Source organism: Molossus molossus, unplaced genomic scaffold (assembly GCF_014108415.1).
Source record: "Molossus molossus isolate mMolMol1 unplaced genomic scaffold, mMolMol1.p scaffold_m16_p_17, whole genome shotgun sequence".
Lineage (NCBI taxonomy): Eukaryota > Metazoa > Chordata > Mammalia > Chiroptera > Molossidae > Molossus > Molossus molossus.
In genome coordinates this window covers 36,123,057-36,148,780 of record NW_023425352.1, presented here as the reverse complement: position 1 = coordinate 36,148,780, position 25,724 = coordinate 36,123,057, and the positions used below count along the sequence as shown (strand labels likewise).

The 25,724-nt window shown below is 39.3% G+C and overlaps 2 protein-coding genes and 1 pseudogene across 3 annotated transcripts in view; 2 read left to right on the top strand and 1 right to left on the bottom strand.

Moving 5' to 3' along the window:
* The window catches only part of PRKG1 (protein kinase cGMP-dependent 1), a 1,169,747-nt gene that overhangs the window by 501,212 nt on the left and 642,811 nt on the right, over positions 1–25,724 (bottom strand). The window lies entirely within an intron of this gene.
* CSTF2T (cleavage stimulation factor subunit 2 tau variant) lies at positions 11,028–13,147 on the top strand. Its single transcript, XM_036265968.1, has one exon. It carries the CDS (start codon positions 11,080–11,082, stop codon positions 13,012–13,014), a length of 1,935 nt encoding a protein of 644 aa, XP_036121861.1. The 5' UTR covers positions 11,028–11,079; the 3' UTR covers positions 13,015–13,147.
* On the top strand, positions 20,324–21,489 carry LOC118632640 (annotated as a pseudogene).

Sequence of the window (25,724 nt, the reverse complement as noted above, 5' to 3'; positions counted from 1 at the left end):
ATTTAGTCCGGCTGACATGGCTCAGTGGTTGAGCATTGACCCAGGCACCAAGAGGTGGGCAGTTTGATTCCCCTGTCAGGACACATGCCCAGGTTGTGGGCTCCATCCCCAGTGTGGGGCATGCAGGAGGTGGCCAATTGATGTTCTCTCTCATTGATGTTTCTATCTCTCTCTCCCTCTCACTTCTTCTCTCTCTAAAATCAATAAAGGAAATAAAACAATTAAAAATATATATATATAGAAACAATTTAAGCAATAAACTTGTTTATATTTTGTTTATGCTGTTCTCAAATAATCATGTCTTGTTTTAAGGTTAAAGCTTAAGAACTCCAATGAGAAATAATAAGCTGCCCATTGAATCAATGGCCTGGCAACAGTGTTCTGCCCACCAAGAGCCAGGTGTTGCCTCATCCCTGGCTTCTACATAGAGAGAAGTGTGGGGACTATCAGAGTTACACCAGCTTCAACTCAGATGCAATCACTTGTGAGTGATAACCCCTGACCTCAGTACATATAGCTGTGTATGGGTAAATAGAACCTAGCATGGTAAAGAGAAATAACAGTCATTTTCTCAGTAATAAAGGAAAAAAATCCTTTTCCATCTTTGACCTTAGCAAGAGGCTCAATGGGTAAACAGCAGCTGTATTTTCATTTTCTATATACTTCTCAGGAAATCAAACACATCGAACATGCGTTTGGAAACTCTGCTCGCAGACTGCACTCTCCATCTCGCCCGACAGAAAGGACACTCCGCGGGCACAGCCGTTCCGCCACACATTTGAACCGGAACCCCGGTACCCTCAGTCCCAGTCCGGAGGACAGCTATTAAATGTTCTTAGTGAAAAGTTCTACTGAAGGCAGGAGTCCTATTTCAGTTCATATTTAACTCCCCCTATTGTCAAACTCAGTGCCTACTTTCCACATCGCCCATGCTCAGTAAATATTTACAAAATAGGTGCTAAATCCATTTTAGTTGGTAAATACTAGCACTCCTAAAGAGTTATCAGGCCGGTGCTGATCTGATACGTGTGAGGTGAGCCTTCCCCTCTCTCCTCCGGATTGGCAGACACCTGCCGCTCTCAGGAGGATTCTGGGAGTCTGGCTGCCCTGCGGGGTCCCTGCAGAGAGAATGCATGCCTGCAACAATTGCTCCAGCCTGCGACTTAGCAGCCAACTCCAGACCATTGCGCTGGCAGGGAAACCTCTGTGCTTTCTTTATTCTGACTGTAGCATCAGCTGCTCTTTCCTGGACCCCTCAGGGGCTGTGGGCTAACGCACACAATTGCTTTTCAGGGCTAACAAAAGACTGAGCTCCAGAGGAAGAGGTTACGTGTACCTCCCTGTGTCCCTGTGCCACCTGCTTTGTTCCCCAGAGCCAGGAGGGAATTGGCGAACACATGGAGGTGAGCGGGAGAAAATTCTCTCACTGTGCTGCATATGAAGACAAAGCATATGAAGCTATTTTAAGGTAAATGTCACATGATAGTGAAGACAATAATAAATAGAATTGTTACTTTTATGTATCATTAAACAGTCAAGAACAGAAGTATCATTTATATGAGAGATGAAAGACTTTGATATTTTAAAATATATATTCGAGTCTCCTTCATGAAAATCATATTCATAGTGTGAATTTCCGGAGGATTGTGAATGAATGGCTAAAGATTTCTTTACTGCTTTAGGCCGGGCCCTATTTCTATCAGTATAGTAAATCAGTATTTTTAAATTTCTTTGAAAATTACCCACTTTGGGGACTGGTATTTTATGTTTGCAGCGACAGAGGGAATGACTTAGACTGAGGAACGTTGCGGACAAACTCTGGTGGTAGACACTGCGAGAACGGCTGCCAGCTCACAACAACGCTCTCAGCTGCGCCCTGAGAAGGGCACGCCAGTCGGAGCTGCGTTTGGAGTTCATGGTCATCCAGGATCCATATCCAGCTGCTCCTACCAGGACAGCTGCATCAGTGGTTAAAATAATTGAAAATCCGAAGCCAATGATTAATGGCCACTTCAGTGAGCCCCTAAGTGCCCCTGTCCTTGACCTCTCTATGGCCCAGCAGGTGAAGGTTAACCCCAGGCACTGCAAGGGTCTGTAGGGTCCCTCCCACTGCAGCTGATTGCTGGGCTCTTGCACAAAGGTGATAAAAAGTGTCACTGTCACCCTGGCCCCAATCCCTTTCCTGTGTTGGATTAAATCAGAGACGGGTATCAGGGTAGAGTTGGTCCTTTAGGTTCTCTCCTCCAGGAAGCTGGAATCAGCACCCAGAGAAAGCATCATTCTCTCTGCACAAACCTGTAGCAAGTAGATCAAAAGCCTGTAGAAGAACCCCTTAAATAACAGTGGACCAGGGAGAGAAATCAGAGAGATCTGGTTCCCAGGCAGAGGAGAGCGAATGAATGAGAATAATGGCATTCTGAATGTTTAATTGTCCATTCCTCCTTTCCTGAAGATTTCTCCAATGTTACCTATTTGGGTGGTGCCCCAATGTGACTAGTATCCTAATGAGAAGTGGAAGAGACACAGGGATTTGCACACAGAGAGGAGAGGCCTGTGCGGACACAGCGAGAAGGCGACCACCTGCAAGCCAAGGAGAGAGGCCTCCGGAGAAGGCAAGCCTGCTGGCGCCTTGGTCTTAGACTCCCAGCCGCCAGTGCGAGGAAATGGATTTCAGTTGTCTGAATCGCCCAGTCTGCGGTGTGGGTGTGGCAGCCGAAGCAGACTAACCTTCTGCCTGTAGGCTATGAGAGCTCAGAGTACAGTAGTTTCCCCTTATCTGCAGTTTCGCTGCCATAGTTTGTTACCTGAGGTCACCAGTGGTCCCAGAATATTACACAGAAAATTTCAAAAATAAACGATCATAAGTTTTTAATTGTGCGCTATTGTGAGTAGCATATGGGGTCTCAGGCTGTCCCACTCCAGCCTCCTGGACTCACCCGTGTCCAACATATCCACACTGTTCATGCCTCCACCCGGCCCCCACCCCACAGTGGTCACTTAGTAGCTGTCATCAGGTGGGTCCTGGTATTTCAGTGCTTGATTTCAGGTAACCCTGAGAGCAGTCTAACACTATGTCACAATGCCTGCCTACATCAGCCACCTCACTTCATCCTATCACATAAGCATTTTATCCACCCACATCATCACAAGAGGGTGACTAGAATTCAAGATATTTTGAGAGACCACATTCATATAACTTATTATAATGTATTGTTATAATTTTTCTATGTCTTGGAACATATCCACACACACCCCCCCAGGTAAGGGTGGGACAACCATATTACTAAAATATCACTGCTACCTCTTTTGCCTAACATGGTTGGAGTTGTCTTCTTTACTTGTACCAAAAAGCGTTAGCTACTAAATTCTTCTTAACATTGGGTTTTATATTTTTATCTAATTTTTGACTCTGGGAATTTAATTGCTTTGTGGCAAATTTGAAATGCCACTCTGAAGTACTGTTTTTCAAGGATCCTTCAAATGGGATAATGAATTCAAAATGCATTCTGTCACACTGTTTGTTTTTGTGGTTGTTATATATTTTTTAAACAATCTGAGCCCTCAATCGAATATTTCAGGAAGTCCTCTTTCCTGTAACTTGGTATAAAGATAGGTTCATTCTATCAGCCTGTTGAGCCTCAGAAGCAAGATACCAGCCTAACTCCTGAAGTGAATAGCAGTTCAGATATTTCTCTGATGCTGGGTATTGGATTGTTCCGGTCACAGAATAAAAAAGATTCTTGAGTTCTTCATCTAAACCTAAAGGGTGTCTCTATTCAAGGCCTGGTTTCGGGAACTTTTCCAGTTTCTGCGGATGCTACCTTCCTGTGTTCTTTCAGGTGGCAGCCTGAGGCAGGGACAGGGTGCTCTGTCCTTGCCCAGTGAGTTCCGCTTGCCCGTGTTTGAAGCCCGTGTCTGCCCGTGCACGCTCAGTAGTCGCAGTCCTGGTGACATCCTGAACATATGCTCAGCGGAAACCTGCGTGCTGGACCAGTGCAGTTCTGTGTAAGCCTGGACCCTCCGCGAAGTTCAGGCAGGCCCTTTAAATAAGAATGAGTAAGTGGAAATTCAGCCACTAATTATCTGAAGAGTGCATTTCATTGTTTAGAATAAGAACTTAATGAACACCAAAATGATCGGTAAAATTCTCACTGAAGTGTCTAATGGGAAAGAGCCTAAAAATGATCCATGTTCAACAATAAATCTACCATAAGTTAAAATGGCATTGCTGTACAAGGTTGTCTCTGTAGAGTTTTAAAAATAATATATTCTGAAAATAGACTGTTTACCTAATCCACCCCTTTAAAGGTAAAAATGAAGACATAAACAAAAAAGAAATAGCACTAGACTAAAATTTGGGTCTCTTTCCACTTACGATGCTGCTTCATCTACCACTATTAATTCTATATAACAAATGTAGATTAATAATTACTGTATAAAATACGTAATAATAAAACTTGCCGTATATTTCACACAACAATCTATTATTCTTCTCATGTAAATGATGCAAAAATGAAGCACAGAGATTTGCCCAATGCTACCCAGTTACTTGAACTAGGCAGCCGACCCAAGTCTCTCTAAAATTAAAGTCTATTCTTAACCCCTTCGCTATACTGCCTCTCAGAGGGCTGGGGGCAGACTTCGGATGGGACAGTGTGAAGGTCTAAATCCAACTACAAGGTAGGCCAACAACCAGCCACCTGACCTACTCAAGTCCCTTGTCTTCCCTGGACCTAATTTTCTTTTCTTTTGAGTTGTAAACTTTTAATAACTCATGGTTATAGGAAGATGGGCCTCATTTTTTCCCACCTATTTGAAAAAGATGGGGTTGAAGTATTCAGTCCATCCAGAGAAAACATTTGTTTGGCTCTGTCCACTTTCTGGTTCTGGAATGACAGTCCCGAATTCATGAAATCTTCCTCTTGCTGACGAAAGCCATTGTTCTCATGGATAAGTAAATGGAATGTACTATTGTTCCTCTGTATGTCATTTCATATTAAATATATATATTTTTTTTATTGTGAAAAATGTCACAAAGCAACCTAATGTGGGATTTGAGAAATTTCGGCTCATTTTATGGAAAACGCATTCATTACCTATTCAAATGGATGTTTTTAAAAAATTGTTATTTGATATTTAACTATAGCCCTGTACCTTGAAAAAAGAAACATTTTTTCAGTTGCTGCAGTCTTTACATCCTGTAGTCCATCTGTTGTCACAGCGCTGATTGTGATGTCAAAACTGTAATTAGTTACGCTCAGAGACAATCAGGAAAATGGCCAAGGGGACTGTGTCCAGGCCTCAACAGCCTGTGATTACTGCACTGAATGTGAAATAAGAAATTCAAAATCAAAAGACCTGGCTGTAACTCTGCCACTTCCTAGCTATGTATTCTTGGGAAACTAATTTAATGGAATAATTTAAGAACTTGAGTTATTTGAATCAAATTAGGTGTATTCAGATCCTGCCTCTGCCAGTTAAAATGGGCACACTATTTAACATCTCTGTGTCTCTAGATTTCTTTAGCTATGAATACAGACTATGACTGCCTATCTCAGAAGGGTTATTGAAAGTCTTGCACAAAATACTGTAGTTTATACAGCATTTATGAGAGGGTCACCTCCCTTACTAAGTGCTCAGAGGTTAATGAATAGTATCTGTATTTTGAGTGAGTCCATTGTTAGATAAAGTTCTAGGTAACAGTTCTCTAAGTTTCTACATCTTTAAAATTAGGATACAATGGTACGTGCCTCACAGGACTGTTGTCAAGACCGGATGTGGGAACCCAAAGGAAAGTGTTTTGTGAGCTGAAAACATTAAATTACCATTTGGTCAACATATGTAATCAGGGATAAAATGATCTTGCATCAATTTTAAATATATTTACTGCATGCGTGTAATATAAAAGGCACTGGGCTAAGCAATATGAAAACTATAAATCAGTTCTATGCTTCAGTGATAACACAAGAATATGTGTACCTCCAATATAAAAGATAACAGATGCCAAATCAATACTCTGCTGTAAAAAAAATAGTCTTTGAGGTTAGCATTTATACACTGGGGTTGGGAGGATGAGAAAAGAAAGAGATAAGAGGAAAAACCCCCAACAGGAAAAAGAGTATGAGCAAAAGCTAGGGCGTTGAAAAGCACAAATCATTTACGAAACATGAAAAATGAGTGGTACAATCTAGCCCAAGAAGAATATATGAGAAAGGTGCGAGTAATAAGAATGAGGCCATATTGTAGATGTTAAATGTAGAAAGATTAACAGCCACAATTTAGATAAAATTATAATAAATTGAAAAACAGTCCAAGTGCAAAAGGTATTGTTGCAAAAAACTGTATAGAATTGGTGTTCTTAGACCTCTGCTATTATTATTCCACGTTCATGTTTCAGAAAGATGGAAGAAAGTTTGCTCTCACATCAAGTTTAGATTCGTGAACCTGAGCTTCAAAACCTTTTTGTAATTTGTCCCAAAGACAATCTTTGATTACACTACTCACCAACTCTATATTGGTTTCCTCGGAGAGCATCAAAAACACCAGGTTCCAATTTCATGCCTTGGCTACTTCTGGCTTTTGGCTTATTCTCTTCATCTTCCGTTAATACATATCTGATTACAATCCATCCCTTAAATCCCAGCCTTATCAGGAAATGTCCTTGATGATCTAGACATTAACACTTTTCTGTCTCTAATACTTCATATCCATTTTATCAAATAGTAAAATGAAATGACTATCACAAGGGTCTGGCAGCAGGTCCCAATTTCAATTTGGGGCATTTACTGCCACAGATTTCTTCTTGTGTAAAATGAAGTGTTTGTGAATTAGTTAACTCTTAAGTCACTTCCCATCACTAGTTCAACATATAATGAGCACACCTGTGCTAAACTTATCCTAGATGCTGAGGATATAAGTGGTGAAAAAGTCCAAGCATCTATCTATCTATCTATCTATCTATCTATCTATCTATCTATCTATCTATCATCAATCATAGTTATCTTCCTTTAGTTCAGTGAAATTTAGCCTGTATCAGAATCACCTGGGAAAACAAATTTTAGTCTGCACAGATGCACATTATCACCCCTCCCCAACCAAGAGTTTCTTATGCAGTAGGTTTGGAGTAGGGCCCCAAATTTTGCATTTCTAAGATTTTTCCTGGTGATGCTCATGCTGGTGCAGGAATGACACTTAAAGTACCTATGTTCTATTGAAATGTCTGTCTTTTTATCTGCTGTATTGCCAGTGCCTAGAATAAATATTTATGGGATCAAAGAACAAATGTAAGGCATTTTGTTCATTAACAAAGAGGAATCCAGCTCTTTCCTTGAATGATGCTATCATTTAGAAAAGAAATAATAATTCTACTCATCAGAAAGGTACAGATAAGGAATGGTTCATGTCCAAAGGAAAATGAACTTCCAATCTGGAGAAAGGAGAGAAATTAAGAACTTTGTAGAGGAATGTATTTTGATCTATTCCTTGAAGGTCCCATATACTTATTTCGAAAACCCCTGTCATAACTAAAAATAGTTTTAGTACCTCTCTTTGGAACTTGCCCATTATTCTATGGTCAATCTTTTTTATTTTTATTTATTCATTATTAATTTGAGAGAGAGAGAGAGAGGTGATAGAAAAACATAATTGGCCGCCTCCTGTATGCCCCTACCAGGGATCAAACCCGAAACCTGGGTATGTGCCCTGACTGATAATCGAACTGATAATCTGGTGATGCTTCAACCAACTGAGCCACACTGGCCAGGGCTGGTGAATCTTTTTTATTACCCACAAAGCCTATAGAATCTTTATATTCTTATGTAAGTTTTGATATGTGGAAATGCTTAATATCATATTTTGGCCAAGTCTGGTCAGAAAGTTAGGTGATTTAGTGGCATAACTCTGTTCTTGGCTGAAAACAAGAATAGCTGAGAATTATAAATGAGCCCTGAAACAATTTCAGGGTAGGAGTTTAAGAATTGTTTTGACAAATGGGGGCCTGCTCATTTAATTTCTGAAGGTGATTAGTTTGAAGGACAGCCCCCATTTGGCCATAGGCCCTGATGTATGTTTAAAAATCACTCTCAGTACAGTTGACATTTTGATTTCTTGAAAGAATTGACCTCTGAATGTGCAAGATGCTATGTACATTTTTCTTCAGAATGCAGGCCATGCTATAAATATTTAAAGTTGAAACATTATAGGATCAAAGAAAGCAGTATAAAATGAAAGTTCTTCCAGAATACATCTATATTGGTACCAGGAAATACACATGGGTTCCTAAAAGCTCTTGGTAATTCTGGGCCACTCAGTTAATAATAAGTCATAGTTTCTGAGTTCTGAGCACTGAGCTGTGTGCTGGGTCACACTGGTCCTCTATGAAGGGAGCTATATCAAACCATTCTTCTAGTTTGGAATTGGGGGACTAATGAGAACATGGAAGACCTATGACCAAGAGCAATCTTACAGTCACGGCTTCTCCCTTCCTGTAGGTCCTCAGAGTCCCTCCACGACTCTGTTCACCCATCCTTTGAGCCCATGGTATCTTCAGTGTGGGATCAGCATATACTAGCTGTATTAGGTCAGCATTAAAGTATTAATAATTTTTAAGACCACTAATATCTCATACTTTTTAACAGAGTGCACTAAATCTAGTTTGGCCTGATACAAATGAAACAAACAAACGAAAAAAACAAGCAAACACTACAAGTCCTTTTGTTTAGATCAGTGATTCTTAAAGTGGGCTTCCCAGACCAGTGGTATCAGCCTCACCTGGAAACGTGTTAGAAATGCAAATTCTCCACTCTCTCCTCAGAAGTATTGAATCAGAACCAGGCAGGAGAGGGGAAGAGACCCAGCAATCTGACTTACATCATGGATCCAGGTGGTTCTGATGCATTCTAACATGTGAGGCCCGCTGGTTTAGATACTACTGGTAGCAGCAGTAAAGAAACTGCCAGATAAGCTGTGCAATCTTTTTTGAACTTTATGATTTAGTCCAATAGCCTATGACCATCCTCATGATTACTACATTTAACATACACACAGTTACACACATATTTGACGTCTAAGTTGTCCTTGACAGAACATGGGTAAAAAAGTCATGGCTTCTCTCTGTAAAGAGATGGTATGGGAAAAAGACAAATGGACTTGTGGTTATTTTCCCAAATGATAGCTTTCTCAACTCCCTTCACCCCTGCCCCGCTTCTAATGAAAGAATTGGGGAAAAACATTACTAGCAGGCACTGTTCTATTTCTTTTGACAGAGCAGGAAGATTTTATTAGGTAATATAAATACACTCTTTCACTTACAGGTTTCAGTTATCATGAGTAAATAGCTATGTCCAAGCTTGTTTTAAAGAACAATTAAAATATTTAAAAGTAAATTGAGGTTTTATATTATTTGTAGCTAAACCCTCATATTTATTTCAGGCCTATACATTACACTATGATACACACCCAAGATACATAATAAAATTTGTGATGAAACTTAAAGTTTCATAGTCCTTTCAAAAGGCATATATAGAATAAAATGATTCCCTGTTTAGGAGTTAAGACTCATGCCCTGGAACAGTGCAGTCCATAGACATATTAACCACATATGCAACTTTAAACAATGAAATGAGTGATATTAATGTTAAATCACATTTTGTTTAACTTTGCATATTAAAAATATCACCTCAACGTGTAAACAATATAAGATTAATGATTATAGGTTTTTAATATTCTCTTCAAAATCTTGCATGTATTTTACACGTATAGTACATCTCAATTAGAATGCTAAAATTTAACTGTAAATACCTGACTTTTATTTAGATTGAATAGTATTTATCATTGCAAAAGTAGATACTATACCCAAGTTATTTCAAACATACTAAACAATTTTCCGGTAGCCTAACTAAATATCAGTTTTGATGTTTACATTAATAAAAAATAAAAAGTTCACTTTCTCAACTTCTCAATCAACTTAGTCCCATTTGAAGCACTCAATAGCTACAGGTGACTAGTGGCTGCCGTATGGGGCAGCGTGGCTCTGCAGCTATGACAGACCATACCAGCTATGACAAAAAAGTCTGGCTTTGCCATTCACTGGCTGCTCAGCAAATTATCTAGCCCTCCCCAAGCTTCGCTTCTATCATCTGTTAAATGACGGAGGGGGAGCACACACACATTCCACTATGTATACTCAACTTCTGCCGTCAAAACTTGAGGCAAAATAGAAGTAGTTTGCTCTTCGCTTCATAATAGAGGTGGTGGAATGATTGCACCAGCCTGTAATGATCAGAACCAATATAAATACCTGCAATATAAGCACGGCTAACTTTCATTCATCCTCTGCAGCCACAAGCTGTTTATGGTTATCATCAATAGCGATGAAAGAGGAAAAAAGCAATATTATGAATAGCTCGACTGCAGCCTGCACTCAGCCACATCGGTTACCCAAGGTCAGGGTGGGGGCGGGGACGGAGCCGGCGCGCACTTTCGGCCTGTGTTTTTGGAAGTTCCTTCCCAGACATTATTTTCCTATTACTTTGTATTTTAAGGAGCAAAATCCCAAATCTGCTTAGACACGACCACACTTTCGTACAGCGTACAAGTAGAAAGTGTTCTATGAAAATACTTGAATCAGAACGAAGAACAAGCGGCACTACGCAGCTTTCGGTTGGCGGTTTCCCGCGCAGGCAAACGGAAGCAAACGCGCCCTTTACGTCAAGCGGGCGACCTCTGCTTGTTACCATGGTGAAGTCTCTGCGGCCATCTTTACTGTGGATAATGCGCACCAAGCTTTTCCTGGCGCGAGTGGTACCGCACCAGGAAAGTCTGCGGAGTAAGAGACCAGAAAGGAATCGTGCGTCCAGGTAGTAAGGAGCTGACAGAATGATGTAACATCAGGGACAGACACCATTAGCTAATTTAGTGGAACGTAGAAGAGCGGCTTCCGCGGACAGGCGGAACGATTTACGCGGACTTGGGAGGTTTCTGCCCGGAATTTGAGAGCCGCTTCCGTTGCTCAGCGGAAGTGTGGGTCTGAGGAGGACGACTCGCAAGAATCCGCTCGCTGCTGTGTGCACAGCCGGAATCATGTCGAGTTTGGCGGTGAGAGACCCGGCAATGGATCGATCACTGCGTTCCGTGTTCGTGGGGAACATTCCGTATGAGGCAACGGAGGAGCAGTTAAAGGACATTTTTTCGGAGGTTGGTTCTGTTGTCAGTTTTCGGCTGGTGTACGATAGAGAGACGGGGAAACCCAAGGGTTATGGCTTCTGCGAGTACCAAGACCAGGAGACCGCGCTTAGTGCCATGCGGAACCTGAATGGGCGGGAGTTCAGCGGCAGAGCGCTTCGGGTGGACAATGCGGCCAGTGAAAAGAACAAGGAGGAGTTAAAGAGCTTAGGGCCTGCAGCGCCCATCATTGACTCACCCTATGGGGACCCCATCGATCCGGAAGATGCCCCAGAATCGATTACCAGAGCGGTCGCTAGTCTCCCCCCCGAGCAGATGTTTGAGCTGATGAAGCAGATGAAGCTCTGTGTCCAAAACAGCCACCAAGAAGCTCGAAACATGTTACTTCAAAACCCTCAACTGGCTTATGCGCTGTTGCAGGCGCAGGTAGTGATGAGAATCATGGATCCAGAGATTGCTCTGAAAATTCTGCATCGCAAGATACATGTGACACCACTGATCCCAGGCAAATCTCAGCCTGTCTCTGGCCCCGTCTCTGGCCCCGGCCCTGGCCCTGGCCCTGGGCTCTGCCCAGGACCTAATGTTTTGCTGAACCAGCAGAATCCTTCAGCTCCTCAGCCTCAGCATTTGGCTAGAAGACCTGTGAAAGACATTCCCCCTCTGATGCAGACCCCTATCCAGGGTGGAATTCCGGCCCCGGGGCCCATACCAGCTGCGGTTCCTGGACCTGGTCCTGGTTCCTTAACTCCTGGTGGAGCTATGCAGCCCCAAGTTGGAATGCCAGTGGTTGGTCCAGTGCCTTTAGAACGGGGGCAGGTGCAGATGTCGGATCCTAGAGCTCCTATGCCTCGTGGACCCATGACTGCTGGTGGACTACCTCCTCGAGGACTGTTAGGAGATGCTCCAAATGACCCACGTGGAGGGACTTTGCTTTCAGTCACTCACACTGGAGAAGTAGAGCCCAGAGGCTATCTTGGGCCACCTCATCAGGGTCCCCCCATGCACCATGCCCCTGGTCATGACAGCCGTGGTCCTTCCTCACATGAGATGAGGGGAGGGCCATTAGCAGATCCCAGAATGCTCATTGGAGAGCCCAGAGGACCTATGATAGACCAACGGGTTCTACCTTTGGATGGTAGAGGTAGTAGAGACTCTCGAGGGATGGAGACTCGAGCCATGGAAACTGAGGTCTTAGAGACACGTGTGATGGAAAGAAGAGGAATGGAGACCTGTGCAATGGAAACCAGAGGGATGGAAGCAAGAGGCATGGATGGAAGAGGCATGGAGATACGAGGCCCTGGCCCAAGTTCCAGAGGCCCTATGACCAGTGGAATCCAGGGTCCTGGCCCCATTAATATGGGGGCAGGTGGTCCTCAGGGGCCCAGGCAGGTCCCAAGCATTTCAGGGGTGGGGAATCCTGGAGCTGGCATGCAGGGAGCAGGCATGCAAGGAGCAGGTATGCAGGGGACAGGCATACAGGGGGCAGGCATGCAGGGAGCGGGCATGCAGGGAGCGGGCATGCAGGGAGCAGGCATGCAAGGAGCGGGTATGCAGGGAGCAGGTATGCAGGGAGCAGGTATGCAAGGGGCAAGCATACAAGGAGTAGGCATGCAGGGAACAGGTATACAGGGGGCTGGCAAGCAAGGTGGAGGCCAGTCTAGCAGTTTTAGTCCTGGGCAGAGCCAAGTGACTCCACAGGATCAAGAAAAGGCGGCTTTGATCATGCAGGTTCTTCAACTGACTGCAGATCAAATTGCCATGCTGCCTCCTGAGCAAAGGCAGAGTATCCTGATTTTAAAGGAACAAATCCAGAAATCTACTGGAGCTTCTTGAAAGGTTTCAGAAAATACTTGGCAGTAATCCCAGAAAGTTTTTTTTGTAGCATGGAGAATGGGTGCAAATAGCTGACTTCTGCATCCCCACAGTTGAATGATTAGGTTTCCTCCTGCCAGAACCTAATCTCGTTTCTTCTTGTCTTTTTTTTTTTTTTTTTTTTTACTGTTTTCCTTTTTTTTTTTTTTTTAATTGGGAGGGGGAGGAGGGAGTGGATTTGTTCACTTTAATTTACTGTAAATATACAAAAAGAACTCTGAAAATGATACTATACCAAATAGGATTACAAAGAATATGTAGCAACATTAAAGTGTCTACAATATGTTAACTTCTTTAAAAAAATTGGTTAAAATGATGTGAAATCTGCACATAAGACTAAAAGATGACCTGTTAAAATGGCAGTTTACCTAGTCTAAGATTTTCGGTTGGATAAGAACAAGTTTACTTCCAAAATATAAGATATATTTTTGGTAAGTCATTTAAAATACAAAATCCTATTTTGGGGGTAATAGAATGTTGTGTTAGCTTAAGCATTCTTTCAGTGTTTTGTAATTATTTTGAAATGTTAGAGTTAACAGGATAAATCTAAACTCGTGGCATTGGAATTGTTTTTTTCTAAAGCTATGCTACCTGAAAAATCAAGGAATGCATGGTGTGATGTTTCCTTTCTCTCACCTTTCAGAGGCCAGCGATATTCTGGCCTGGTCCTGAACACGATGATTTTTCTAGGACACTTCTATGATCAGCCAGGTTACCTAAGTCTGCTCTAATGAGACTCATCTCTCCATACCTTCCTATTTCTTAATAGTCTTTAAGCCCTAAGTCAGAATCTGAGTTGTTCTCTCACATCCTTCCCTAAAATTGGTGTCTAGGACCAATTTATCTGGATGAATTGTAGACCTCATTGGCTTTTCATAAATAGCAAAGAGCTTAATACAGTAAATCTCTGCTTCTTGGTAACTAGCTTTCATATACAGATGATCCCATCTGGTAAACCAGAAACAGGGGTTAAAAGTCTTAGTCTCAGCAACATTTAAAATACCTTTTAAGTTTTCTTATATGATAATACATTTGTCTATCACTATCTTATCAAAATAATTGAAGCCCAGGTAGGTAGGTAAATTCTTGTAGCCTAAATTATCTCCTCAGTTGGTTATTACTTTCTATAAGTCATAAAGCCATTTACTTCTGGTATACATACCACTGAAAAATAGTTAAAAATCAATAGAGAGATGGAGCTTCTTATCACATTTCCTTCAGAGCTACTGCCTAATTTATTTTAAGCCTTGAGGACATATAAAGTATATCATTGACCACTGGTTAACAGAAGCACAAACACCTAAATAACCAGGTGGTCTTACTCTGAAGAAAAGAAAAAAAAACTAAAACTAATACCTACTTATAGAGGGGAAAATGTCATTTAATACAAGGAGAGAACTGAGACTTGGAAATTGAATTATTTTTTATTTGCAAGGTTTATACATCCTAAGAGGGTACAAAGTTTTCATCCCTATGCTGTTGTTTCTGGCTACCTGCTTTATTTTTGTTTTTACTATTGTTTATACTGTTAATTTTCCCATGTATCCTACATGCTTCCCCTAGATTGGAGGGGATAACTCTTCTCTACATGTGTGATCTGTATAATACTCATTCACAGAGTTGGTTTGATTACTTTGGAATTATAGGCCCTTCATCCCAAAGCTTTCACTGAAAGAGCTATAAATGAAAACCATTAAATGTTTTGTTCTTTGTTGTAGTAAAATCTCTGCATTGGTTGATGAAGACTTAATAAAAAGAATGCACAATATCTGATGTTTATTTCTAGTAAATGCATTATTCAAGTGATCTATTGTTGGGCCTGAATACTTTTTTTTTTTAATGAAAAAGAAGTAAAAAAAATGCAGGAATGGATAGGAATGAATCCGTTTCTTAGATTCATTATATATAGTTGCACAATAGAAATAAATTACATGGTTGGTATCAGTAACAACATTGGTGGATACTCAGATATTAGGCTTCCTTTTGTTTATGTTCCCCACAGAGAACACTTCTTTGTATCACAGGATCACCTTATAGGTATTTTCATTATTGACAGCACTTTTTAAAAAATTTAATTTAGTTAATATGTATTATTTTATTGATTTCAGAAAGAGGAAGGGAAAAGGAGAGAGAAACACTGATTGGCTGCCTCCTGCATGCCCCTACTGGGGATTGAGCCCTCCACCTGGGCATGTGCCCTGCCTGGGAATTGAACCTGTGACCTTCTGGTACATAAGATGATGCTCAACCACTGAACCACAGCAGCTGGGTTGACAGCACTTTTATATTGCAATGCACTATGTTTACTTTTACCTTCTACCGCCCCCCCCCCCCCCCATTCCCACTTAAATAGACCAGGAACTCTGAACATAGATTGTTATCACTCATTGCTGTATTCACTATAGCAAAAGTCACAGGTGAAAACGAAGGACAAAATGTTAAAAAATTTCAGTAAGAGCACTTAAGTTCCCCCCAAAAGGATTTAAGATTGTACACAGACCAAATGAACTATAAGAACTATTTATTTGCATTAGAAAGTAAACTAGAAATAGATAATAGAAGCAATCTCCTTTACTTTGGTAAACCTAATAAGATAGGTTCCTCCAATTCACTGCCTGACTGTCCCAGTATGGATGTAGAAAGTATAGAGTCTTATTTCATTTTGATAGTGAAGACGACAAGCAATGTGTGTCTGCTACAATTAGTTCCTTAGGCGTTTTATTGCATAATGGTTGGTTATAACCCCTGGCATCCTGCATTTTCCCAAATATGATAGACCACAAATTAAATCACAAATTCATAATAACAATAGTTGAAGATAATAGGACGAAACACTGATTTGCAAATGCCTGTTGGGCAGTACATGTTTATTAGGAACAGGAAATGATCAGATTTAATCAGCACCTGTTTATAATGAATTTAATCACTAGTATTTCCCCTCTTATATTGTTAACATCAAAATGTGTTTTAATGTCTGCTGAATACCCTTGCCTCAGGACTACTGATCCTGGGGTATTCCGTGAGATATAAGCCTATGTGAATCTCAGGTGAAGGTTGGCAAATTCAACTGAGATTATATATGACTTTACACTTTTCAGAATTCTAATGGTAGAAAGCAAAAACAACAACAAAAACTTAATCACAGCTTGCAAAGCGTTTGCTTTTTCATGCTGTGATGGGACATTAAGCACATGGAACCTAATTTCCTATGGTGTGTCAACCTACTGTGGCAGAGAAATAATTATCAGTTAACATCTCAGTCTTCTCACAAAAGAATATGACAGCCTCTCACTGCTTTATATTGTCAGCTAATCTCTAGACACACTTCTGGTTGGAGCTTGCTTTTCTCTTCAATCTCTAGTCAAGAATGCTTGATAGGCAAGATTATTTATTTTAAGGAAATTAATATATTTAAATAATAAATATAATTATATTGTGTTTTCCATAGTATAATATATGATATGTATTATACAACTTGCTAATATTTTCATATATATTTCAGATCTTAATCAGATTTTTAAATATTTCAATTCGCTTTTATGAATCCTGAACAAAGTTGATTCCATTGGTTGAAAATTCAGCTTCACAATTATTCATATTACTCATTACTTTTCCCATGAGATGTAAACTAGCATGTTACGTCTTGATGTTTTTCTACCAAGGTATATAATTTATGTCAGTAAAGGGCATTTATTGCATCAAAGGTGATAGTGAGGTAGTGATGTCAAAAATGACAAACCTGCCCTGGCCAGTTTGGCTCAGCAGCAGAGCATCAGCCTGCGGTCCAGAGAGACCCAGGTTTGGTTCCCGCTAAGGGCATGTACCTCGGTTGCAGTTTGTCCCTGGCCCTGGTTGGGTCATGCGGGTGGCAACCACTCGATGTGTCCCTTTCACATCAATGTTGCTCTCTCCTTCCCCACTCTATCTGAACAAAAAATGGAAAAATGTCCTCGGGTGAGGATTAAAAAAAAAAAAAAGACAAACCTGGTGTTTATTAAATACATAAAATAGCAAAAATGTTTACCCAGAAAAAGAAATGATGTTCTGATTAATGACAACTCTTCAAAGCCAGGAGTTGATTTAGGTCCCAAAGGAAGTAAGCATAATGAAGGAGTCTGAATAAAATATACCACATTCTAAATTATAGTCAATTTTGTATGAATCAGTATATATAAAGTCTGCAGACATTTAAAAGCGAACTCATGTGTGTCACAAAGTAATCATTTTAAAAGTCAATTTAAAAAAATCAAATCTAGCCCTGGCCTGTGTGGCTCAGTTGGTTAGACTGTCATCCCATATACCAAAAAGTGGTGGGTTGTATTCCTAGTCAGCACAATATCCAGGTTGTGGGTTTGATCCCCGGCCAGGGGTCAGGGTGTGTACAGGAGGCAACTGATCAGTGTTTCTCTCTCGGATGCTTCTCTCTCTTTTCCTTTCTCTAAGAAAAGGTACCTATTTGATTACTTATGTATTGTCTGTCACAAAAATAGAATGGATAATGGCTTGGGCATCAAGAAGTGAAACCAGCAATTCCCCCCCAAATTATTTTCTCTATTTAGTTAGCTTATTTCATCAGAATTCTGTCCCACTGAATTACTAATCTCTCCAGTAGTTTACTGTAAACATCTGTGAGCCAATTCAAAGGGCCTGTAAGACTGCTTCACCTTGCTGCCTGAATGTGAAGTGACTTGTATCTACTTAGGAATCTATGTATTTGACCCTGGATGTTCCACGGGAAAAGACACACCTGATGGAACTTAGTCCCCAATTTCCTCTATCTTAAAGGCTCACTTTAATAACATTCAAAACATGAGACATCAAAAAGTTGTGTGTTTGAGTTAACAATGTGATGGAATGGCCCTCATAGGGCTTGCTTGGTGCATAGACATTTCTAAAATTATACTCTATACCCAAATATTCTTGTTCATATATTAATATGGCAACATAACTAAGAAGGATAAGAACATTGCCAGACACAATACATAATTGAGTATATTTCCTGTCTTCAGGTAAGCCTGTATCTGAAATGATTTCATCTTTTTTATACTTATGAAGCAGAGAAAAAAGATCCTCTTGTATTTTAAGAAAACAGAAATTATATTGAAATTTATAAAATCACATAATACTCTTCAATCCCCAGGTCAATTTTGTCCTGTGGCAGTTTTAATTATCTTTGGACAGTGAACCTCAAATCTATGCCTGTGGATCAATGAAGGCTGCAGATGTTTTGTTTGATGAGACCAAGCTTCTCAAAAATTTTGAATTTGAATGTGTTTAGGTGCAGCATACATTCTCCAATTTGGCCACAGGCTCAGCCTCTCCTCGGTTTTTTTTGTGTTTTTTTTTTAATATTTTTTTAAAATTTATTTTTAGGGGGGGGGGGAGAGAGAGAGAGAGAGAGAAACATACGTCAATCCATTGCCTCCTGGGGATGGAACCTGAAACCTGGGTATGTGCCCTGACCAGGAAATGAACCAGCAACCATTTTTTTGGTGCAAAGGAAGACACTCAACCAATTGAGCCACACTGGCCAGCACTCTCCCCCAGGTTTATATGAGATTTGATTCACACAATTACTTGGCAATTTTTCTAATAGGTTGAATTTACAACTTCTGCTTTTACTCTGTGTAAAAACACAGCTATTAGATTCAACTGAAATTTGGATAAATGTGAGCTAGAAAAACGGTTGAGCAACTGGTTCAGCAGTCTTTTTCCACAAAATCAACAAACCAACCAACCAACCAACCAAAATTCAGGAACAAACTAAAATAGAAAAAGTATGGTGCATTTTTATACCTTTCCATGATGTATATTGAGCAAAAAAATATCCTGGTTTGCTAATCCAAATGACTACATTTATTCCACAAATCATCCATATGATTAATAAATATTAAACCAAAATATTAACATCTTTTTCAATTCAAAAACAGATTTATAAAATGAGAATTATATATATAATATTCAATGCTAATAGCTCTAGAATGGACGTAGGTATAGTATACATAGCAGAACAGAGTTCTTTAAATTTTTATGTGATTAACTAATTTTAAAAAATGATCCACTATGTCATTTCCACATAGCGACGACATTGATTTAAAAAACAAACAAAAACACCTTAATCAAATCATGTCATTCCCTTACTTAAAACCTTTCATGGCTTACATTGCTTTTAGAATAAAACTCCAAATCCTTACTATGTCCTATGAAGCCCCAAGTAATTTGGATCTTCCCTACACCAATCTCACATCGTACCTTTGGCCCCCTGACTCTCCACTACAGCAACTTTGGGCCTAGCTTCATTTCCTTGAATTTAGCAAACTCATTTTCATCTCTGAGTTTGGGTCAGTTTCCCTGGCTAACTGATTCTCTTGACTCAGGTTTCAACTTAGATATCACTTACTCTGAGACTTTTCCTTGAATACCTTGTTTAAAATGGTCTCCTCGATCTGTCTCATTTCCTTGTTTTTAAATAGTAGCTCTCTTGCCCTGGCCGGTTTGGCTCAGCGGTTAGAGCGTCGGCCTGCAGTCCAGAGAGACCTGGGTTTGGTTCCTGCTAAGAGCACGTACCTTGGTTGCAGTTTGTCCCTGGCCCTGGTTGGGTCATGTGGGTGGCAGCCACTCGTGTGTCCCTTTCACGTCGCTGTTTCTCTCTCTCTTACCTGAGCACAACTTAAACATTGATCCATGCTGTCCAATCCTTTTGCAAAGTATGTTATAGGCACAAGGCAAACTTGATGACTGGCATTCAGGAGTTAATCTTTATTATGCCCATGTTACATTTATCATATCAATTGTGTTTATTCCTAAATTTATGTTGTATACTTATTACTATAATCTACAGGTGTAAGTCTAGTCAAAGGTATATAGATATAAATAGTATGTGTTTATATATAGTATCTGATTGTAAAAGTTAAAAGGTTATTTGTAAGAAATCCATGCTGAATGTATATTCATCATGTCAATTGTATTTGTAAATTAGCTTATGACAATTGCACTAATTGTTCTAATGTGTATAGTGATACATTATTAGCATGAGTGTAAAAAAAAAGGTTAACTCTTTGAAAACTATGTTGAATGTTTTGAAAACATCTGATAAAGATTGAGTGACCAAAAATAAGCAGTTGTTAAATTTTGTGGGAGCAAAATAATAGAAAAATACTTTAAAAAATCTTTAACACCTAGAATTAGGTACTCAGATTGCTTTGTACGTGTCTAAATCTTTGTTCCATTTTAAAGGAAGTTTGAAACTGATAGTCATAAATAAAACATTATGTCAAAACCTTCGATATTCTCTGAAAATTTTCAGGTAATAAAAGAAAAAGTTCTTGAGAAAACTGGATTTGAAGATTTGTACTGTTATAATTGTTTTCCTTCCATCTCTAAAGGGATCACCCAGGAAAGACATGACATGCCTCCACCTGAGTCCTCCTCCTTCCCTCCCCATGATATATGCTCACGGAAGCTGAGTACGCTGTAAACTGTTGCTTACTCAGATGTGGTCCTTGGACCATCAGCATCACCTGAAAGCCTATCAGAAATGCCTGATCAGAAATGCACCTCAGATCTGCTGAATCAAATCTGCATTTTAATAAGACCCCCAGGGGATTCACATGCAAATAAAAATTTGAGAAGCACAGCTTAAAATTAATCCTAAAAGAAATTAAGGCAAAAAAATTTAACAATTAAAATGATGATAAATAGAAGGGATTTTTAATTTACCCAAATGGCTGTCCCTCCTTTGTCATATAAGGTCAAGATCGGACAAAAATCCCTACCTGCCTGAGGTAAATAAAGGAGACAGCTCCTCTAGTAGAAGCTGTATTGAAAAATGAGCACACAAACAAAAATCCTGCTCCTTCGCAGATAATTCAGTGAACATTAGGCTTAGTGGGAAACCTAACATGAAAACTATAGTTGAAATTTCTGTTATTTTGGAAAATCACCTAAGTTAGCATGTAATCTATATGTGTGACTATTTTTTTCAGGGGTGGAGGTAAGTTATATTAAATTGATTAGAAACATTATATTTATTCTCATTCCATATCATCACATGTCAAAACTTGTTTCGGCCAGGCTGTAAAAATTATCTCATAAAACCGCAATTGTTTTGGCTACTTCTTCCTGCTCATTGCTGCCTCTGTGAGCTCCTTGGAATCTTTGCAAACAAGCTCACCAGTACGTCTCAGGCTGTTTGACAAGCTGCTGAGGATGCTAAGCGCCTCAAGACCAAGCCAGCAGATGAGGAGATGCTATTCGTCTACAGCCACTACAATCAAGGAACTGTGGTGACATAAATAAAGAACAGCCTGGGATGTTGGACCTCTACGCAAGGCCGGATGGGATGCCTGGAATGAGCTGGAAGGGTCTTTCATGGAAGATGCCGCGAAAGCTTGTATCAGCAAAGTCAAAGAACTAAAGAAAATATATGGAATATAGGGACTGGATTTGGCTGCAAGCCGCACATTTCATCTAAACTAGTAACCATGTTTTGTTTTTCCAGTACCATGGATGAAGTTAAATAATGAAATTAACCCTCTTCCTGAACACTGTCCAGGATATGCTCTAACAGATTAAGGAGGTGAAATAAATGGTAACTCACCTCGCTGAGTAGTTTTTATCTATAGATCAATTAAAATTGCATTTGTTCCTTAAACGCGCGCGCGCGCGCGCACACACACACACAAGAAACAACTGTTTTCCAATCTGCAAATCTTATAATCTTCTTAAAATATATTACTACCCAGTCAAGAGGGCTGACTTCACATTGGGGTACTTCACTTCCCTTTGTAAGTGTTTCTCTCAATGACCCAGAAATATTTCTTAAATAACCCCACACATCATCCAGCAGTGGGGAATGTCCGGCCCTTGGGCCATATAAGACCCTTAAAATCAATACCAGTGACCATCACACGCCTGACCAAACATAACAGGCTAACTTTTAAGTTGATAATTTTGTATGGCCTGTGAATGATGTTATAAATACCCAAATGGCTCTTGGCAGGAAAAAGGTTCCCCACCTTTGAATTCCTGAAACCATCAAATTAACATGACGCTTCATCGAGAAGTAAGGCCTCAATAGAATTCTGCTGCTAAAGATTTTTCGAACCTTATCTAAATATCCCTATGCTCCAAAAAGAAAGAACCAACATAACAGGAGCAGTTAGTCTCTGCCCGGCATTTGTTCTGTTCTTTTCAGCAGATTTATTGGAAACGGTATAAAAACTCTACACTGCAGTTGGTGCCTTTAAACTGTGTATTTGAACCAGATCCTAATTAAAGATACAAATGAACCAAATCAACATTTGTACATTAAGCAAATTAGGATTTTTTTTTCCTTTTAAAAAAAGTTTACATTGAGTTTATGTGATTAAACTTGACGTTTGGAGCAAACAATTTAAAGTCAAGGCCTTTAGGTTTATAAAATCTACCTTTTGTTCTTAACATTTTTTTTTCCTCCTAAGAACCAACTAAACCCGGGATAGAGTAGAATAGAGAGAAAAAATAAAATACCTTAGAATGGAAACACTTATGCAGAATAACAAGAAGAAATCTATAAAACTAAATATTTTCTTCTGGATAGTTCTAATTAATATCTAATTTAAGCAATCATTTGACCTATTTTTCCTGTGATCTATTTTTACATTTCTATTCATATATAATCTACATACTCTAAACTTTACCCGTTTTAAATATAAATTCAGTGGTTTTAGCATATTCAGAGTTGTGCACCATTAATACAACCTACATTTAGAACGTATTCGTCACCGACAAAAGAAACCCCGTACTCATCAGCATTTACTCCCCACTTTTTCCTCCCCATTTGGCCCTAGGCAAAAACTGATCTGCTTTCTGTCTGTCTGGATATCATGGATATTCCATATAAATTGCATAATACAATATTTTTTGCGTACATGACTAGCTTCTTTCACTTAGCATGTTTTTATGACTCATGCTGCAGTACTTATCAGTACTTCATTCCTTTTTATTGCCAAATAACATTCCATTGTATGGATATAGGATTTTGGTTTATCCATTCACCAGTTGATGACTATTTGTATTATTTCCCTTTTTGGCTATTATGCACAGTGCTGCTATTAACATTTGCATGTAAGTTTTTGTGTGCCTCTGTGTTTCATTTCCCTTGGATGCGTACTGAGGAGTGGAATTGCATCGTATGATTACTGTATGTTTACCTTTAGAGGAACTGTCAGACTATTTTCCAAAGTGATTGCACTATTTCACATTCCCACAGCAATGAATCAGGGTCCCAGTCTCTCCATCTCTTTGTCAACACCTGTTAATTTCTCCTTGACCGTAGCCACACAGGTGTTTTTCAACTGGTATCTCCTGGTGTTTTGATTTGCATTTCCTTCCTGACTAATGACATTCAGCAGCTTTTCATATGCTTATTGACAATGTGTATGTCTTCTTTGGAGAAATGTCTGTTCCCTGTGATCTATTTATTGTAAATAATATGGTTTGTGAATTGAGAGTTTCTAGTTTAGGTAAGCAGATAATCAGATGACAAAGTCTCTAAAACATGAAATAAATTAAGTCTTTTGTGATTTAAGAACTGACCTGAAATAGAAGGAGTCAATTACAGCAATAGAATGAGAGTTTTCGATGATATTTTTCTACCTTTGGAAATAGAAGGTCATGATTTTCATGGTTTACATATATTAATGGGGTTCAGAACACACTACCCCAAAATATGGCACCTTGGCATACTGAATACTTTAAGCTGAAGAAGTTTGGAAAAAAAACAAAGCAGAAGCAGCAAGGTCACTTGACCTTCTCCTGTCCAGCTCCCTGAGGAACAGAACATTCTTTTCTCTGAAGATAAAGGAATGCTCAAAGAATCTTGGTAAACAGGTCTTGCTGAGTTTCTCCCACTCTTTAACCTACACTATTCCCCCCTGATTGTGCCTTCTTCAGCAGACATAGCATGAAGTATTCAGACCTGTTTCTTCAGGTCTTCATTTCCTTGTGAAGGCTGCTGTGACATGCAGAACTTATATTTAATAAATTTGGTTATGCTTCTTTCCCATTAATCTGCCTTTATCAGTTTAATTTTCAGACCCAGCCAAGGATCCTATGAGAGACAAGGAAAACTTTTTTCTCTCCTACACTATGAAGATAGTAGTTGAACCTGAAGGGAACAGAGGGTGCTTTTCCAGGGAGGCAGCACAATGCCGTAGTGAAGAGCTCAGTCTCTGCCAGTGTTCAGATTCTGACTCTAGCAGCATGTTACCTGTGGGACCCATTACTGCGCCTCACTTTCACAATCTGTCCACTAAGCTGTCTCCTAGGGTAGTGGAGAGAACTGCTTGATAATGCACATTGCATCACGCCTACATAGAGCAAGCTCTTGATATGTGATATATGCTAGATATCACTATTATTCTCTAAAACAGAAGCCATAAGAGCAACATGAAAACTGTTCATCATTCCGTGCACGCTGAAAGAAAGAGAGAAATCGAGGATGGGTGGAATCAGCTCAGCTATGAGGACCTGCTTTTCAGGAGAGGAAAGAAATCACCCTCGAGAGAAGTCAGTTATCAGAGGAGGAGGCATTTTACATTAGAATCTATAAAAAGACCATTAGATCTGGGCAGGGAAAGAAAACCGTCACCTCTCCTTTTTACCATTTTCCTTATATTTCCTTATGTGGTAAAGCTGTATTTTGTACAAGAAGACATATAGTACAAAGGTGACAATGGTGAAGGCAATCTTATACTGAAAAACTCTAAGAGCCGGCTGTTTGACCCAAGGGATTGCAAGCTCCTGAAATCCTGGGAAATGGTATTAGTTTTATCTAGCTGGAACTTGTATAGCTTCAATATTTCCTTTTCCGATAGCTTTATCTAGTACAATAGAGGACAGATTTTCAAAAACGTGTTTCCTTTTATCTAAAGCAAACTTTAATAACCCGATACAAATATCTGAGAAAATATTTGCACTATTTGTTGTGATTTATATATAGGGTACGTGTATTTTAAATGTTTGTTTTATGAATCAAATGTCCATGTACAACTTAGCCCTTTCTTCATGTTTCAAAGATGGTACACATCAAGCTATAGTATCAATTAAAAGTTTCAGGAAAAAATGCACCAAGATATTATGATTTAATTAACCTTCATATAGTATTTTGTGTTTTACACATATCTAATGTTTCTGATCGTTAAGAAAATGATACTGCAGAATTACAAGCATTAGAATTGCATTTATGAAATAAAACCAGCTTAAGAGAAGAGTGTTAAAATAAATCCTACAATTATGCTTATTTTACAATAACTTGGAAATTCCCACAATATTGAATTACATTGAAATTCAAAGTTAGATTTTTTTTTTTTTTCGTGGAATGCAAGCTCTATTTAGGAACACTTAGTGACTATCATTTTTTAACATTCACTTGAAGTTAATTTAGTGAATACTTTTTGTTTTTTATAAAGAGATTTGTGTAAAACTATTCATCATGTTTTAGAGAGTATTTACTTATACTCTGTTTCTGTTCAAGTTTTTACTTATCAAAAATAAAAGCAAACTGAGCAAATTTTCAGTTTAGAAACCTGTGACTGTAAAAGTAATTTAAATCTAATATTTTATACCTATGCTTTCAGTATGGCAGTTGCTAACTACCTGTGACTAATGAAAACAAATTGTGGCTAAAT

Excerpts from the sequence above, each read along its gene's own strand:
- CSTF2T (XM_036265968.1), top strand. The coding sequence starts at position 11,080 with ATGTCGAGTTTGGCGGTGAGAGACCCGGCAATGGATCGATCACTGCGT.